This window comes from Strix aluco, chromosome 3 (genome assembly GCF_031877795.1).
Source record: "Strix aluco isolate bStrAlu1 chromosome 3, bStrAlu1.hap1, whole genome shotgun sequence".
Classification (NCBI taxonomy): domain Eukaryota; kingdom Metazoa; phylum Chordata; class Aves; order Strigiformes; family Strigidae; genus Strix; species Strix aluco.
The window spans coordinates 39,643,730-39,660,137 of record NC_133933.1 but is presented as its reverse complement, the minus strand read 5'-3'; the positions used below and the strand labels follow the sequence as shown (position 1 = coordinate 39,660,137).

Sequence of the window (16,408 nt, the reverse complement as noted above, 5' to 3'; positions counted from 1 at the left end):
GGGCTGGGCTGGGCTGGGCTGGGCCGGGCCTGGCCTCCGGGCGGAAGCCCCGCCCCTCCCCGCCAAGCAGGGCGCCTGCGCCACCGGAAGTCGCGCGAGACGAACGTTAGCCACTCCCATGATGCCCTCCGGCGGCGGCCATTCAAATCCCCGCCGGCCGCCCTCCGCTGGTCAGAAAATGGCGGCTCCTAGGATTGCGGTAGCTCTTGCTCCTACTCGAGCGATCGCTCCCCCTTCCCCGTTCCTTATAGCTGAGGCGCCATCAGCCCTGGACCGTGGTGGCGGGATGAGGCCCCAGCGGAGTGGGCTGGCGGCGGCCTGCCCCTCGGTGTCCGTGGTGTTTCCGGGCCCTGTGAGCCGGGAGAGCTGCTGCCGCTTCGCCTGCGAGCTCCTCAAGCACGTCCTACACCAGCGGCACCAGCTCCCACTGCCCTACGAGCAGCTCGCCTACTTCTGCCGGCGGGCGATGCAGGTGAGGGGGGCTGCGAGGGGGCGGCCGGGAGGTACCCCAGGAGCGGCCATGCTGCAGAGGCTGCAGCATTTGAGTTTTGCCTGTCAGCTAACTGTTCTAGCTCAGTAAGTCGCATTTTAGTATGTCAACTGCTTCTAAAGTAACGTGTTTTTTGTAGTTGTAGCTTTAAATGTTGCTACAACTTCATTTAAAAAAAATGCTTTAAGTTAAGTGTTTAAAGGTCTCATCAAGTTACTGTTTTTCTTTCATTATCCTAGTTTCTGCCCAAAGCATGTTATTGTTTTGTTTGTTGCTTAAACAACTGTAAGAAAAAGTTTTTTTAATTCTAAGTGGCTTTGAAGTGATATCTGATCTTTAAAAATTGGGGTTTCTAATTCTTGTGGGAATTCATCAGTAGTGTAGTTCAGATTCAACCAAGCAACTGCAGAGCAGCCTTTTGTGTTCCTCTTGGATCTCCTGATTTTGTATGTGAGTACTTATATCTTTCAAAAGGAGCATAAAACCCTCTGAACCTTCCTTGACTTTCAGGGATGGGATAGGCCATGCTTTCTGAAGAATGTACTAGGACTAATATGTCCTAATAATGAAATGTGCTAATCTTTTTTGTCTGTTTGTTTTTGAGGATGGAGACCTGATTAAGAAGCCACCCTCTGTGGACCCAGCAAGCAAGAAGTGCCAGCAGGTGCTGATGGAGCTAGAGGGAGTGCTCCAGCACTTGGAAGTAATGTTTAGTTTGACACTGGTTCCTCGGGTTCTCATTCTACTTGGAGGCAATGTCATGAGCCCCAAGGAGCTCTATGAGCTCAACTTAGAGGGTATCTATGAGGGCTGTGCTGAGGAGAGCCTGAAAACTGCATCCTGTGTTCGCAAGCTCTTTCACGCACTCTTCGTTGCGGATGTCTTCAGTGAACTTAAGGCTCTCCCTGTCGTGGGCACTGTTGTTATGCTCCAAGGACACCGCGATTGTGGTGTTGATTGGTTCCGGCCCAAGCTCAACTATAAAGTGCCGACCCGAGGAAGGAAACTAACTGTTAACTTGTCCTGCGATGGAGTCATCAATGTAAGCTCCTCGCCTCCTCAGCATGTGACTTCTACTTGGGAGGACTATGTATGGTTTCAAGCACCCGTGACGCTCAAAGGCTTTCGTGAATGATCTGCGCTCTGTGGAACTCTTAATGGAATATTGAATAACTCTTGGTGCTGCTTTAAGCAATAATAACTTTATCAAATGTAACCATGTATTATTCTCTGTCTGGATCTTTTCTCCAGGGCATCTACTGCCTTCCTGTAGTTTGACTGAGTTCATCTGTCTTCATCTCCTGAATTGTTGAAAGCAAATACCCTTTAAGGCACAGTTGCACACAGATACAGTGATTCTTTAAGGAGCTGAGTTGTGGCACAGGAGGTGATTCAGTGTGGTGGGAGTAAAGCTTTCCTGCCATATACTTGCTGAACTGGCAAATACTGGATACAGTCTTCTCTCTCCTGAGTTTTAATGTAGCCATTTATCTGGTAATAATTAGCTGATTGTTTGGGACTCTAGGTAATGTATGTGATTACTAATACACTCGGCCTTCACTATAAAGGCCATAACCATTCTTACCTACCCTATTCCTGTAAAAGGAGACCTTTACCTGCAGTCTGATCAGGCTTGAGTACTCAAGTGTTTGCCCATCTGTTTGATTAAAATTAGACTTCCCCATAACTCAGTTCCAGTTACTTAATAATCCAAAGAGTGGGACTTCTCAGCAATTGGGAGGTCTTATATCTGTATGGTCCTGTAGGGTGATGAAAAGAGGTTGAGGAGTCCTGTGGAGGCAGGGAAATACATCTTCCTATTTTTTTTTTTACTAACCTTTAGTCCAACAGCCCTGACAATCAGTTAGATGTACAGTTAAAAGTAAGGAGTTTCTGCTCTAACCCTCATCAGAGGAAGTTACGACTCCTGCCCCAATATGCTAGTTTATTCTCACTTAAAACAACAACAGAAAAATTATGTTTTTGCTTTTACATCTTAGAAGTCTTAGACTCTAAATGTTTCTGAAATGTGAAGAAGGGGTGAGAGGAGTGTGATCAAGTTCAGCACTATCTTTACCTGTCAAATTCCTGATCTAAGTCGGAATGTATTACTTGGAAGCAGAACTTGAGCCCTTTCTTCTGGCCTGGTGTCTAGTGCAAAATGGGACAGAGAGGGAGAGAAACCCGTAGAGCATAGTGTGTCAGAACTAGATACCTGCTGGAGTTATCTTCAGTTGGCTGGGTATGTATTTGTAATGTAATGAGCTTAATAGCTCCAAACAGGTCTATCCCATTTGAAGAGAAACATGAGCCTACTGGTAGCGAGGTTGCTTGCAGTTTCTTGCTAGCATAAATTGCACAATGGGGTGGTAAAAATCCTTTGAAAGGAGGGTAAAGGTTGAAGTAACCTAAACTTGGTGCATATTTTAACTGTGACCTTTTGGAATGGAGTGAGATTGTAGAGCTAGGAGGGAATTAAGTTGATATTTTTGAGCATGGAGAACACTAGGGAGTGCTGTCTCTCCCTTTTTATCCATTAACAACTGTTTACAATAGTAGTCATAACTGCTAAATCTAGCTCTAGGGCAAAAACTGCTAGAATGAAGAAGGCTGCCTTATGTGCAGCTGCCCACTTGAATATGTAATCACAGGACTTGAATGAAATATAACTTGAACATAGGAGTGTTTGTGCTCAGGAGATCAAAACCCTTTACACTTCCACCAAAGCTGCTTGTAACGCATATTTAAGAATGCATACGCTCAAGTATTTAAAGAGGCTTTTCAACAGAAGCCTTAGTTCTGAGGAACAAGGGCCAAGTTCCTTTCTACTCTCTTCCCCAGATGAGTGCAATGTTACTGCATTAAACCGTTTACATATTCTGTTATACTTGAACTATGAATGCAGCAATGATACGGTGCTGGGAATAAAAGAAGACAAGATGCTTTTTTTTTTTTTCCTTAAGAGCTTTAGAGCTTGATTAACAAGTTTAGTACTATAATAATTATCAAAATAAAATGCTGGCTTCTGTATGTGATTACATTGGATTTATTTAATACCTCAAAGTAAAGGTTCTGCTGGTGGCAGAACAACTTGCTTCCATTCTATGTATGTATCTAAACTGCAGGTTCACAGCTGTTCCACCTTTCTGACAAAGTGCATGATGTCTTGTGCCAGAAGCTTTGGTTCCTCAAAGGCAGCAAAATGGCCTCCACGTGGCATGTAAGAGTAAGTGATGATGTTCTTGAAGATCTTCTTTGCCCAGACATGTGGTGTATGTACTATTTCCTGAGGAAAAGCTGCAATCCCTGTGGGAACATATACTCCAACCCTGGAAGACATTAGTTAACTTCATTTTGGAAAGAAGTCATGGGAAAAGTCTATAAAAAACTTCTGACTCTGGTAACTGCCACAGTCAGCTGGGGAGGTTTGATCCCAGCAACCCATTTTGCAGTCAGTACTCTGCTGAAGAGCTTCACTTGTATTTGGATCTCCTTGAGTTTAAGAATGTTATAACCAATAATGTGTAAAGTAGAGCCAACTTTGCACACAGTTCAACCTTGAAATGTTTCAGATTTTTAAGCTTACCTTGTTTTGTTTCGGGATACGTGGCAAGATGCCACACCTCTCTGTGAAAGTCAGAAATGAGCTACCTCATGTTTACTTTAGAATTTATGGTAGCAACGTAACAAATGAGTCTCTTGAGAGGAAAGGTAAACCGGTTCAGTCTACAAAGAAAAAAGACTCTCCTGTTTGTTTGTATGATCAATCACTTGGAGAATTCTGCTCAGCAGCTTTTTCCTGGTCAGCCTCTCTTAGTCATCTTAAAGCCAGTGGCCGTTAGAAGGTGCTTGGTTTCAAGTACTGCTCTCCAGATTGCTTCCCCGAGTTTGTGCTTAACAGTTGTAGTTCTTAATTTATCCACCAGTAAGCTATATCCTTCCTAATTCAGTTTAAACTCTCGGAAATGCTCATGATTTTCTGTTTTGTCTTTACTGAACTGAGCCACAGATTACATTTGTTTGGTGAATAGGTATATAGACCTGTATTTTGAACACAAATGACTGAATATACTTTGATAAGTCTTCTGCACTGTCTTGGCCACACGCTACCTTGTGTGAATTGTAGGTTCAAAAGAAAAGTGACCCTTAACTATATTTATCAAAAGAAAATAAGAACTTGGAATTTTTTTGTCTATTAGATCTAAATGTTTATACAGGCAAATCTCATTTGCAAATCTCTCTTGCACCTGCCACTTCATTACCTGGCATCAGCAGTTAGACCAGGGTCCTTGGAGATGTTCTCCTTGTAGAATCGCATTGAGGACACAATGGAGGATGTTACCCAATATATCATCACATTGGTCAAAAGCTCATCAAGAGAGTATTTGCTGTTGAGAGAGAAATGAAGACATTTCATTGGAAGCTGTTTCTCAGCATGCTGTGTTTGGCTCATGCCCTGAAGAACAGTTGTTTCTCTTGTTCTCCACTCATTTTCAAGCAGCAAATTAATCGGCACTCATGTGCCCAGAGCAAAACTGTCTGGTGCTGAAGCAGTAGTTTGCAGGCAGTCTGCTGTAAGTTTAAACTACTACTTGTCGTGTATAATCTTTTGTCCTTAAAATTAATCTTTGACTGGCCAGTTTTTTACCTATCTCCTCATTAGTTATCACTCATTCTTTTCATGAGTCTTCTCATGGAAGAGCATCTGCTTTCTTACCTTTCCAAGCCTCCATCATCTTGATGCAGAAATGATTTATCTGTCCAGGTAGAGAATTTCTCCAAAATATACGCAGCAAGCCCCACAGGGGAGTCATTCAGTCCACAACCTAATTTAGGAGAAGAACAGGAGTGCTACTGCAGTTGCCTGGCAGTGCAATACTTCAGTGGAAATTAAACTGGACTTTCAAGAATTCTTCTTGAGAATTCAGTAGAGAGCCTGTATTTTATTAGCCCTGGTAGTACTTTATTCTTGACAAATTCAGCCCAGTGGAATTCTGGTTGTAACTGACAACACCACGAACTGGGGTAATTCCTATACAAAAGGAGCTAGGAAAGTCCTGATGGCTTGGTAATGTGTGGCAGAAGGAGCAAATTCAGATGTAAAGGGATTACACTCTGAAAAGCAATTTTTGATAAATTCTTTGGGAGCACTGTCCTGTTTAGGATGAATAACCAGGACCCTGAGTGCTGCTCATCGCTTTATCTAATTTAAACAGTGGAGGGTTGTGTATCTATCTGTTCCTGCCTTTGGGGAACACTAACAAACATTGTAAACATAGCAGGTACACAGCATATTATATTTGTGTTCTTTCTTACCTGTAAAACAGCATAGGGATTACTTAAGTAGTGATAAAGGCTTGCCTTGGGAAAATTCCTGTACTATACTCTAGGCTGTAGTTTTATAGTATACTCAGTACTGCCTACTCTTGTGTATTTTAGTGTGACTTTAGCACTGAGTGACTTTGTAAAAGATGATGAAAACATGGTCTCAATTTAACAGTGGACATAACTAAAGCAAAGTAAGTTTGTGCATTGGCACAACAGTTTCCCTGTACTGGCAGGCCTGGAGTGATTTGCTGCAGATGAAAGTAATGTAAATGCTTTGACCAGCCATGGTAGAGCAGGCTAAAATGTGCCAGTTAACACATGACCCCTCTGGAGATGAGCATTTTCTGGGCTGAAAGCTGCCTCTGAACTACTGTATTCAATGTCCAGGGATTAGATGCTCAGAAATACCAGTCTTGTTTGCAACTTAGTGATTCAACCTGTACCACAACCTGTGGTGAGTGAAACTACTTTAGCTTTCCTTTCCTTTAAACCTGCCTAATGAGAACTAAACTGATAACGTAGATATTTCTTGAGACTGAGTAGGGAATACATGCTTTTTCCCCTACTCATTTTCTACATTTCACAATTTTAGTGTGCTACAAAATGCTGCTCTTCTTTCTCCAGGTTGAAGAGTCCTAGACTATGTACAGTGCTTGTACAGAAGTTGCTCAGTCACTTCAGTCTTCCTTTTCTCCCCTTCCTGTATTCTTCTGATTCTAAAATATATTTATGAAACAGGGTGAACAGGGGTGCAACAGATTCTGAGTATCATGGATTTATTGTTTTGTCTTAGTCTCCTTTTGCTTTCTTTAAGAGTTTGTAGGATTCTCTTAAACTCTGAGTCGGCTGACATTTCAAAGCACTGTCCATGACTTGTGGATTCTCTCATACGGCAGCAGCCATACTAGAGCCCATTGTGATTTTCTTCCTCTACTTAAATGGCTTTGGACTTCGTTGACACCAGTTTTTATTGGCCAGTTTAATCAATCAGTCACTTAAATGTTTTTGCAACTCTCTGCAGTTATCTTTAGATTAAACAAAACCCTGGATAGCTGTCAAATTTTCACTTAACCATTAACTTTTATCTGTAGAAAAATTAGGATCACGTTGAAAGGTACAGGTGCCAGCACAGATTTTTGTGATATTCTCCCTCCCCTGGAACTTGCTTACTTATTCTTATGCTTGGACTCTTATGATTAATCCATGAATTTAATCCTTTTCCTAAGGCAATTTAATTTCTTTTAGAACACTGGGGGATGAACCTCAACAAAACTTTTTTGGAAATGAAATATGATCCATTACTGGATCCGCAGCTCTTTGATTCTGTCAGAGTTCTGATTTTTGAAGCATGATTTCACTGTGATGTTATCACCTGCAAATCAATTATCCTCTTTAAAATAGTTCTGCTAGTTTTCTGATCAGAGACTAGACATACTGGTCCTCATTTTTCTGGGGCTACCTTCACTGTTTGGCTCATAAAAAACAAAACAAAAGCCCAACCTGGTATCTTATTTGTCCCCTTTTATTTCTTTAGTGGTGTGATCTGTTCAAGCAACAGACTAGGCATTAGTCGATGTTTCAGTTTCAGTTTCTTCTTTTTCAGTGAATTGCGAGGATGGGGTGCCATTCATTCTATGGTCTCCACATCTGACACCAGTCTGAGACAGCTCTGCTGTCTTTCCTGATGAAGATTATTTCAATAAAGGAATACTCCATAATCCTTGCTAGTGGGGACTGATGCAAAAAATTCATTACCTTTTCTGAGATGGCCGTATCTTTTTTCAGATTCCTTATCTACTGGCCCCACTATGTAAGGCTTCTGGCTTCTCAGGTGTTAGGGCTGTGTCTACCTTTCTGCAAGTTTCACATTGCACTTGCTTATGATATTTTTCTTGTTTTCACCCACATTTATTTCTAGAAGCTTCAATTTCGGGACCCTGTGCTTTACTTTAAGAGGCTTTTTGCAAAGGGGTTCTTTCCCCAAGAGAAGTGGCATGCCATTTAAAAGACCTTGAAAAGTTATATTTGTAGTCTTAATCTTTTTTAAGATGTTCCTTTAACTTCCTTTTACACAGTTCTTGTCCCCATGTCTTTCATTCAGTCCCCAGAACTCTTTGCTTCTCAAACATGGTTGGCATTTGTTCAACTAAGTTTTTATATACCATAAGCAGTTAGTATATGATGTTCGTAGCAATACAGAGAAGGTTCATTACCTGCAGTGTCTGGTTTGGTGGCTTGGATGTGTAGGTATCCAGACTCTCGCAGAAGTTCATATATATTCTTCTGGATGAAAGGGTACATACGTCGAACATCTTCCCTACTGAGGCCTACCAGCCATGGTACATAAGCCCCAAGCATCACAGAAATCATCCTTCTCAAACCTTGTTTGTTGACAAAGATGAGATTCAGATGAAGCCCTTTCACAGATCTAAAATCAAGTTAATTAATAGAAGGTTGAATCAAGCGCTTTTCTGTCTCCAAATTTTCTAGAAAATAAATCTTTCTGGAGCTGTGATAGAAACATTTCATTGAGCCAAATACATAAAGCCCTTCAGGTTCATCATGATTCAAAAAAAAAAATTTATGGGAGTTAGAAATGGTACAGCTGGTGCCACCTCCATCCACCTGTGCCACTGGTATGATGTTAGCTTTAGCTACGCATTTTCTGGATGTGGCATATCCTTGCTGGTACCTCTGGCTGTTGATCTTGTGTTGTTCTGTGCTGTAGGGAACAGGCTGCGTTGGGTATTTTCTGAAAAGCTTGAGTAGATCACATGTGGCCACAGTGCTCTGGGTGCTGTGAAGCACAACTGCAATTGGGAACAGTGAGCTGCTCAGCCTGCGATCTAACTGATTTAACAGCTTTCCCACTTCATCTGTTCTCTGACCTAAGCGTGGCTGCGGTGCCCGCTTTTCATTAAATGCTAAACAATGAGCTGTGATACCATCTCCTAAGGAAGGTATTGTGTTTCTTTTCCGATCAGTCTCAACTCTGCATTTTAGACAGGAAAGTCCTGTACTTCATGGTACTGTTCAGCTGCTGAAAGGCTGAGTTCCTTCCTTCCTTTTCTCCCTGCTGATTTTAAATTTATCTCCTTCCTGACTTAGAATGATGATCTATCTCTTTGAGGTCTCAAATCAAAATGCAACAGAGTTTACTTCCACAGCTAGTGAAAGAGAAGCCAAACAGGACTGAAATTTAGAAAGCACGAGAACTGTGCCAATATCAATGCAAAGCATATGAATACAACTGAATGCACAGGGGTGGGGATGTCCCTGGAGGAAACAAAGCAGAAGACAGGGCAAACAGAAGGCAGGACTGGGACCATGGAGCCAGAAAGTAGTGTAAGAACTAGAGGCAGCTTTTCTGCACTGATTCCCTTTGCTACTCACTGTGGCAGCATCTGGGCCATGTTTGTGGTAATACGAGATCCCCAGTCTCCTCCCTGTAGGTAGTATTCCTTGAAGCCCAATCTGTTCATCAGCTTATGAAATATCCGAGCAGTTGCTACAGTGTCAAAGCCTGTAGGTAAAGAGAAACATAGCAGACCTGTTTGTTGTAGTGTTCATCCCCGGCCAAAGATAGTGGCCTGACAGAGGCTTGTGCCTATGCTGCTGTGTGAAGGCACAGTGTGCTATGCTGCTCTGCCTCACTCCTTGGCAATAAAGTGAAGACAAGATGATAGAAATTCAGTGGAAGGTGGAGAAAGTGGAAAGCAGACCTGGCTTCCAACTACCATTGCCTTTGAAATCTCCACAGCCAGCCCCAGAGCCTCGGCCATGTGGGTGTTAGTGCAGAGCCAAGCATCTGCATTCACAAACTGCAGTGCCCAGGGGGCTCAGGAATGGCTGAGGTGTTACTCCAAAAACCTTGAGATTTCAATGGAGCCTTTTCATCTCTTACCTTTCTGGTGTGGTGCCTCCGAGAAGCCATAGCCTGGGATGGATGGGCAGATGACCTCGAACACCACGTCACCCTCGTTCAGGCCATGTGCAGCTGGCTCTGTGAGCAGAGGGATGATCTTGTAGAACTCATAGAAGGAGCCGGGCCAGCCATGGACCATCAGCAGAGGTTGAACAGCTCGACCGTGAGGGACGTAGGAGGGCTTCACGTGGATAAAATGGATATCGATCCCTGCCACACATCCAAGACAGATAAATTAAAGCTCTGGTTCCATCACAGTTTCTGCTCTGGACTCTGAAGAAGGAGGGTGGCAAAATTGCAATTAGCATTCGTAGCAGAAGTTACACAATCAACGCATGGCAAGAAGATGCCTAGCTGAAAGGGGATGCCTGGTACTGTACCTATGTCTCATCTTTTACGTGCCGATAGAGGTATTGATCCCACCCCAGATACTGGGGTCACAGGAGATTGAGCATCCCTCTCCTGAGAAACTGGTCTCACAGTATATAAGTAGAGCTGCACTTAAATGAATAGCATAATGCAGTTAAGACACATGCACAAACATGAAAAATTACAAAATGTGTGGCTGATAAAAAGAGAAACATGAAAAAGTAAGTGCAAAATAGAAGTTTAACCTGCAGATCACTTACCTGAAGTGTAACTGCTAACCTCATCTGGCTAAACTGGTGGTGGACGATATTCTAGCCTCAGAGTCTGGCTAAATTTTGCAATTTTCAAAGGTGGCTTCAAGGCAATAGCAGAAGAAAGCTTCATCATTAGTTAGAACAGGTTCAGAGCCAGATGAAGCCCATCTTGAAGCAGACCTAATCTTATTGCCACTGTGTAATGGTGTTAATCTATAGAAGGTTATTAGTAATATAGCCTCCACTAGTGATACCACTCATATCACTAAGCTGTTATGCATACTGTTGTCTTAAATATTGTAAGCTCTTAAACCTCTCCCTTGTCTCTGTGCATTTCAGAGTGAGACCTGCTCAAGCCACAGAGACCACCTCACCTTCAATGGTGGTTTGGAAATGGGGGTATTTGTTCAGGACTTCCACTTGCTTACGCCAGTCAAACTTGTTCCTCCAGTAGGCCACCACCTTCTGCAGGTAGCTGGAGTTGAAGCCATAGTGGAAGGCAGCCCCTTCCAGCGGCGGTGCGTAGCGAGCCTGCTCCAGGCGGCGGTGCAGGTCCTGCAGAGGGGAGCCCTTCTTGCGAGGCTGGCCAGCTGCCCACGCGTGCCCTACGCCAGGGCAGACATGGACAGGCTCTCCTGACTCTCCCAGCTTTTGTATCTCTATCTGGGACACCACGAGCCCTCCTGAAGCAGTGCCACACTCTGCATGACCTCCTGAATCATTATTTATTATTTATTTATTATTTATTTATGAGAAATATATTTTTCTACAGGTTAACAGTTCCCCTAGGGCACCCAGGAGTACCAAATCCTACTTTTTCCTTGATGCTAAATTTGCTTTAAGGTTTTTGGCACTAGGAGTTGTGGGGAAGTGGTGGACTCCCCATTCCTGGAGGTGTTTAAGAGTTGGGTTGACATGGTGCTTAGGGATATGGTGTAGTTGGGATCTGTCAGTGTTAGGTTAATGGTTGGACTAGGTGATCTTCAAGGTCTTTTCCAACCTAGATGATTCTGTGATTCTGTGAGTTTGCCAGCACTGCCAACTGGGAGAATAATAAGAAGCTCAACCTTGAGCTGCCAACTGCTAGTTGGCCAGATAATTAGGAACAGACATGTAGGGACAGAGATACTGTGACTCAGTCAAGACCCTGTCCCTCTTCACCTTTCTAGCCCTTCCATCTGTGAAAGCCCCTCAGTCCTGCCCCACCAGTGCCACTGTTGTCCCAATGCCCTCCCACCCTGCTCCACCATCTGCAGACCCACTGTCAAAGTATGGTGCTCAAAGTGTGGCCTTTCTGCAGGAGTAGCCCCAGGTTGCAGAGAGGGTCTGTGCTCTCAGAAAGTCTTTGTGGGACACTGCAATGAATCTGAGCTCAAATACCATTCACAAAGGGCAGTGAGCCAGAGCATCATCTATGGAGCACTGCTGTCACCCCCAGGGCATCATCTCAAAGCAGTAAGGCAGGTGATGGACTGGCTCCAACTTGCAGCTTTCTGCCCCTCCTTACATCCCAGCTACCGGTACCTCGATTTCTTTGTCAGATGTTTCAATCTTGAAGGGACGGATACTTTCATCTTCTTTCCCTTTTAGGGGTCTTTCGCCTGAGCCCCACCATCCATCGCCCATTTCAATAGTCTTGATCTTGTGTCTAGACCTCAGCCAGTAAACCAGCATCCCTCCGACCCCTAGCGTGGCTGTAGAGACCAGGACCACATTCTTCTGAGAATATTCAAAAGACCTGGGGAGGCATAAAATTGTTTGTGTTCCACAACAGAAGTGTGTAAGGTAAAGGGACTATGCTGAGGCTCGTATTCACAATGGTTAGGCCTGAGCAGTAACAAATGCCTACAAATCCCATGGAGTCAGCAGAGGCTGGGAGTTTCTGTTATTTTTGAAGATCACAGGCAAGATTTGGGGCAGGGTTATATCCACCAGCATTTCTTAGGGATCTCAAGTCTTTGTTGATCAGGACTTGCTGACCACAAGGCTTCCTTCTCCCTCTACTTGTGAACCAGGGTGCTCTGGAGGACAAGGATCAATAGGATATGGGCCAATCTATTTAAGGCAGGTACTGGAGTGAATGGGTTAGTAGCAGCTGGACTCTTCCAGGAATAAAAACTGCACAGACAGAATGGGCTGAGGGGCAGGAGCAGAGACAAGGGTCTTCAGCTGATGGAGAGAGCTGGATGTGCTGGGCACATCCCTTTTGGCAGTGCTTTATACATAGCTCCCCTACAGATTCAGTCATCTTTTAGGGCAACACTGGTCTTCCACCATAGTTTTCCATGGGTAAGGATCTCAGTTTGTCTGTCTGGTGTCCCTGTTTCTGTTCTAGACAGCAAGGTTTCAGACTTTCTTGAGGTGTGGGAGCTAAGTCACCAGAGCTGGTGTTAACAGACATGCAACGTGTTTCAAAACTGTTCAAATGCTTGAGCAATAAGTCCTAAATGTAGTGTACTTTCCCATCCTTCTGACCTGTGCCTCAAGCTCTCTGGCTTCCCTTGGGGATTAGTAGAGGTGTCTGGGGCTATCACAGGGGGCTGCAAGGGGACTGTGAAAGAAGATTTTGTTGTTGTTGTCATACAGGGCAGGGAAGGGACTATGCTGTGCCCCAGCCAGGGTGCTAATAAAAGAAGTGGGGGCCTCAGCACAGAGCAGCTATTTCACTCACCTGATCTGGGACAAGATGCTCTCCCTGCAGAAGCAGAAAAAAAAAAAAAAAAAGATGATCTTTATAGTCTGATAGTGATGTCTGAATGGTACTGACCCTTGAGGATGGTGCAAAGAACGTCACCTGCCAGCAGCATTTACTGCCCAGCCATGGGATCACAAGCTCTTTAGCCACCTGGCAACATTTGCCATTGTTTTTCCTACTTTTTGGGTGGGACAGAAAGAGAGGGGCTCAGAGTACTGTCTCTGCACAAAGAGACAATGTTTCTGGGCTGTGTTTTAGCTAGACAGTTTGTTGCCATAATATTCTCTTCTTTGGCACTATTTAGATAAAAGGCACTAAACTGGCTGAGTGTCCTTGGGGTGTTTCATCCTACCAGTGGCTGTGTTACTTCAGCCAAGAAAATAGTTTCTTTTGACTGCTGTGTAGCAATAGGTGCACAGACTTGGCAGGGGACTTTCAAGCTCAAGGGTTATTCTGCTGCCAACCACGTCATACTCATCGTGCTGCAGAGCTGGCACGAGAGGCTTGTGGGACATTTCCCTGTTCAGAGTTCAATAAGCTGCTATACCTTTGCTCCTTCTAACTACTCCTGATTTGATATCAAGCTTTTGGGTCTCATCTGACTGCAAGAAAACATTCTCCTTCATTCTCATTCAGCCTGGTAGATTCTCTTGCAAGAAAATCACAATCTAAAATCTAGCAAAATTAGAAGCAACAAGAGAAAGTCTTGTTACTCTGCCTTGTGGAAGGCAGCTACGTTAGGGAGCTGTTTGGTGTCATAATTACAATATCTTGAGACAAAAAAAAAAAAAAAAAGGACATGAAACTCCATAAAAACCAAGTCTGCTGGCTGTTTCTTTTTACCTAGTATTGTTTCCCACTGCTGCCTGAGATGCAGAACCCAGTGTCTATACCGGAGGCCCCAGCAGTCACCCAGGCAATTTGGTAACTATCTCTGAGACAGCCTATGTGTAATTTTAAGGAGGTTTCTCCTCAAACTGCTCCCAGACAAGGAAGAACAGGGCTCCTGAGAGCAAGTAGTGTCAGCCTTCACCTCCCTGGAGGCTGAGCAGCTTATGCAACAGGTAATAATATCCCTCTCCACTTCCATCCCAAAGTTTAGTGAGTTAGAGGCATGAAACCAGTGATCATGGCAACAGCACAAACTCGGGACTGCTAGCAAAGCAAGCATGTCCCAGAAGCAGCTCTCTGAGCCTCACAAAACAAGGCTCAGTCTAATAAAACCTCCTTCCCACTCGCGCTCAGGAGAACTCAGCGGCATTCTCCCACGCTCCGATGGCCTGGGGACCCCGCAGGGGCTTTCTCCCGCCCCAGCCCCGACAGCCCCGTTCAGAGTGCCTCCTCCCCGCACCGAGGAGAGCTCACCAGGCGTTTGGAAGGGTCTCCTGCCACATGTCTGCTCCTCCTCGCCTGGCCACTGCTCTGAGCGAAGCAACCCAGGTGTTCCCTCTGCTGGCTTTCTCTTCGGCAGTGACGCTCTCTCGATGACAATGCAAGCTACATCATCCATTAGTGCCACCTATTGTCTAAGTGTGTTGTTGCAAATTAAGTTAGACAGGCAAATACAAAGTCCTGCATGGGGAGGGAATAGCCCTGTGCACCAGCAGAGGCTGGATGCCAAATGCATAGAAAGCAACTCTGCGGAGACTGGCCTGAAGTCCTCAGCCAAGCCTGAGTCAACGAGGTGTCCTTGCAGCAAAGGCCAGCTGTGTACAGGGCTCTAGAGCAAGCATTTAGCCAGCAGGCTGAGTGAAGCGATCCTTCACTCTCTTCAGCACTTGTGAGGCCACATCTGGAGTGCCATGTCCAGTTCTGGCCTTGCTGGTAGAGGAAAGACTGGAGTGAGCCCACCCTCGGTGGTGTACAGCCACCAGGCTGCCGGGGAGCTGGAGCATGTGGCGCACGAGGAGAAACAGAGAGACCTGGGCTTGTTCAGCCTGGAGAACAGAAGGCAATGGATGGGGTCTTATTGCTGTCTACAGCTACCCAGTGAAGAGCGTAGGAAAAATGGACCCAGACTCATCCTGGAGGAGCAACGGTTGAAGGACAAAAGGCAATGGACACAAATTGCAACAAGGAAAATTCTGATTAGATATGATGAGAAATTCATTCACCATGGAGGTATTCAGACACTGGAACAGTGGCCCAGAAGGGTGTGAGATCTCCATCTTGGAGGCATTCAAAACTTGGCAGGAACAAGGCACTGAGCAACCTGACCTACCTGAACCTGCTTTGAGCAGGAGTTGAGATGCGCTGACCTCCGGGTTTCTCTTCCAACCTGTGTATCACACGGCTCTATTCCATGTGCGCTTGTGATTTGCAGCAGCCAAAACAAAAAGGGAAATTTAAGTTTTTCATTTTCCACAGAAATTGTTTGTTTTAGCTCAGGGAACTAGATTTTGTTTCCTCACAGTTGATAAAATCTTTCTGGATAAAGGCTTCTCCTTCCTAAATGTGTCCTTGTTGTACTTCTCTCCAGGAATAGCTACATTTTATTGTCAGAGGAAATGATTCCTACCTCCGTGCAATGCTCAAAGTGAAGTATCATCACCAGTGAGCTCTGTGATGATTAGGTCTCATACTGCTGTGAGTTTGTATGCAGCCACTGTGTCATCAAAAAGAGCCATCAGGAAGAAAAGCTTGTAAATCCTTCATTTGGTAAAAGTTCAATTTATTGCTACACCATAGCTATTTCTGGCTATGTCCATCTGGGATTACTTAGCTTTAAGGTTCTATTTCCCAAACAAAACCAGCTCTCTTGAGGCCTCTTGGAAGATGGTATCCCTGACTGAAGAGGGACTATAGTCAGAAGACTAGAGAATTATTAGCAGTAAGAGGAAAGAATTACAACCCACGTGGAAGGTAGCTGAGGACCCTGTAAGGTGCCAGGTTGAGGTACAACAGGCTGTCATGTCCCCAACAAGAGAGACCTCAGGAAAATTCTATTTCTTACTTAGCACTAGGTAAAAAGCACAAAGGCTGGTGGAGGAAGGTCTGGCTTAAACATCTGAGAGTGAAATTATCTATACCAGGAATGTGGGAAAAGAGCCAGCAGAGGTAGTTAAAGCTGCAGAGAAAAGATACAAGTCACTGATCCCTGTCTAAAAGATTTGGCAGAATCAAATGGTTTTTGCTTGAGGTATAAGGGGATACAACAAGGCCATTAATACCCTGGGGCTAAAAGGCAACAACCCCCCACTGATAAATCTGAAACAGCTGAGATGCCAGGATCCCGTCTACTGAAATGCAGGGTATGTGCAGGAGTTTTGTGTGAGTGCTGGTGGGCAGTGATCAAAGAGTCCCAGAAGAAATCCTGCCCTGGGATGCTGCAGCAGCTTGTTCATGGA

General features: G+C 44.5%; 2 protein-coding genes across 4 annotated transcripts; one reads left to right on the top strand and one right to left on the bottom strand.

Moving 5' to 3' along the window:
* The first annotated feature begins 30 nt into the window (after positions 1–30).
* On the top strand, positions 31–2,177 carry MAD2L1BP (MAD2L1 binding protein). The gene is made up of 2 exons (XM_074818201.1): positions 31–472; positions 1,095–2,177. The coding sequence occupies exons 1-2, from the start codon at positions 119–121 to the stop codon at positions 1,623–1,625; spliced, it is 885 nt and encodes a 294-aa protein (XP_074674302.1). The 5' UTR covers positions 31–118; the 3' UTR covers positions 1,626–2,177.
* Positions 2,178–3,513: 1,336 nt separating this feature from the next.
* On the bottom strand, positions 3,514–14,586 carry LOC141920809 (epoxide hydrolase 1-like). 3 transcript variants are annotated; one of them, XM_074818198.1, is made up of 10 exons: positions 14,427–14,530; positions 13,038–13,061; positions 11,891–12,104; positions 10,741–10,921; positions 9,723–9,953; positions 9,212–9,341; positions 8,032–8,246; positions 5,208–5,316; positions 4,753–4,878; positions 3,514–3,819 (listed from the first exon to the last, which is right to left on the bottom strand). In XM_074818198.1, exons 1-10 carry the CDS (start codon positions 14,453–14,455, stop codon positions 3,618–3,620), a joined length of 1,461 nt encoding a protein of 486 aa, XP_074674299.1. In that variant the 5' UTR covers positions 14,456–14,530; the 3' UTR covers positions 3,514–3,617. The 3 variants fall into 3 exon arrangements, with proteins under 3 accessions (XP_074674299.1, XP_074674300.1, XP_074674301.1); XM_074818199.1 differs by having other exon boundaries at positions 10,795–10,921; XM_074818200.1 differs by lacking the exons at positions 10,741–10,921; positions 11,891–12,104 and having other exon boundaries at positions 14,427–14,586.
* Positions 14,587–16,408: the final 1,822 nt, after the last annotated feature.

Coding starts and splice junctions, on each gene's coding strand:
- LOC141920809 (XM_074818198.1), bottom strand. CDS start 14,455: ATGTGGCAGGAGACCCTTCCAAACGCCTG. Junction 9,954..10,740: donor TTTCCAAACCACCATTGAAG/GTGAGGTGGTCT, acceptor GATGTGTGGCAG/GGATCGATATCCATTTTATC. Junction 5,317..8,031: donor CACCAAACCAGACACTGCAG/GTAATGAACCTT, acceptor CTCCTAAATTAG/GTTGTGGACTGAATGACTCC.
- MAD2L1BP (XM_074818201.1), top strand. CDS start 119: ATGATGCCCTCCGGCGGCGGCCATTCAAATCCCCGCCGGCCGCCCTCC. Junction 473..1,094: donor TCTGCCGGCGGGCGATGCAG/GTGAGGGGGGCT, acceptor TTTGTTTTTGAG/GATGGAGACCTGATTAAGAA.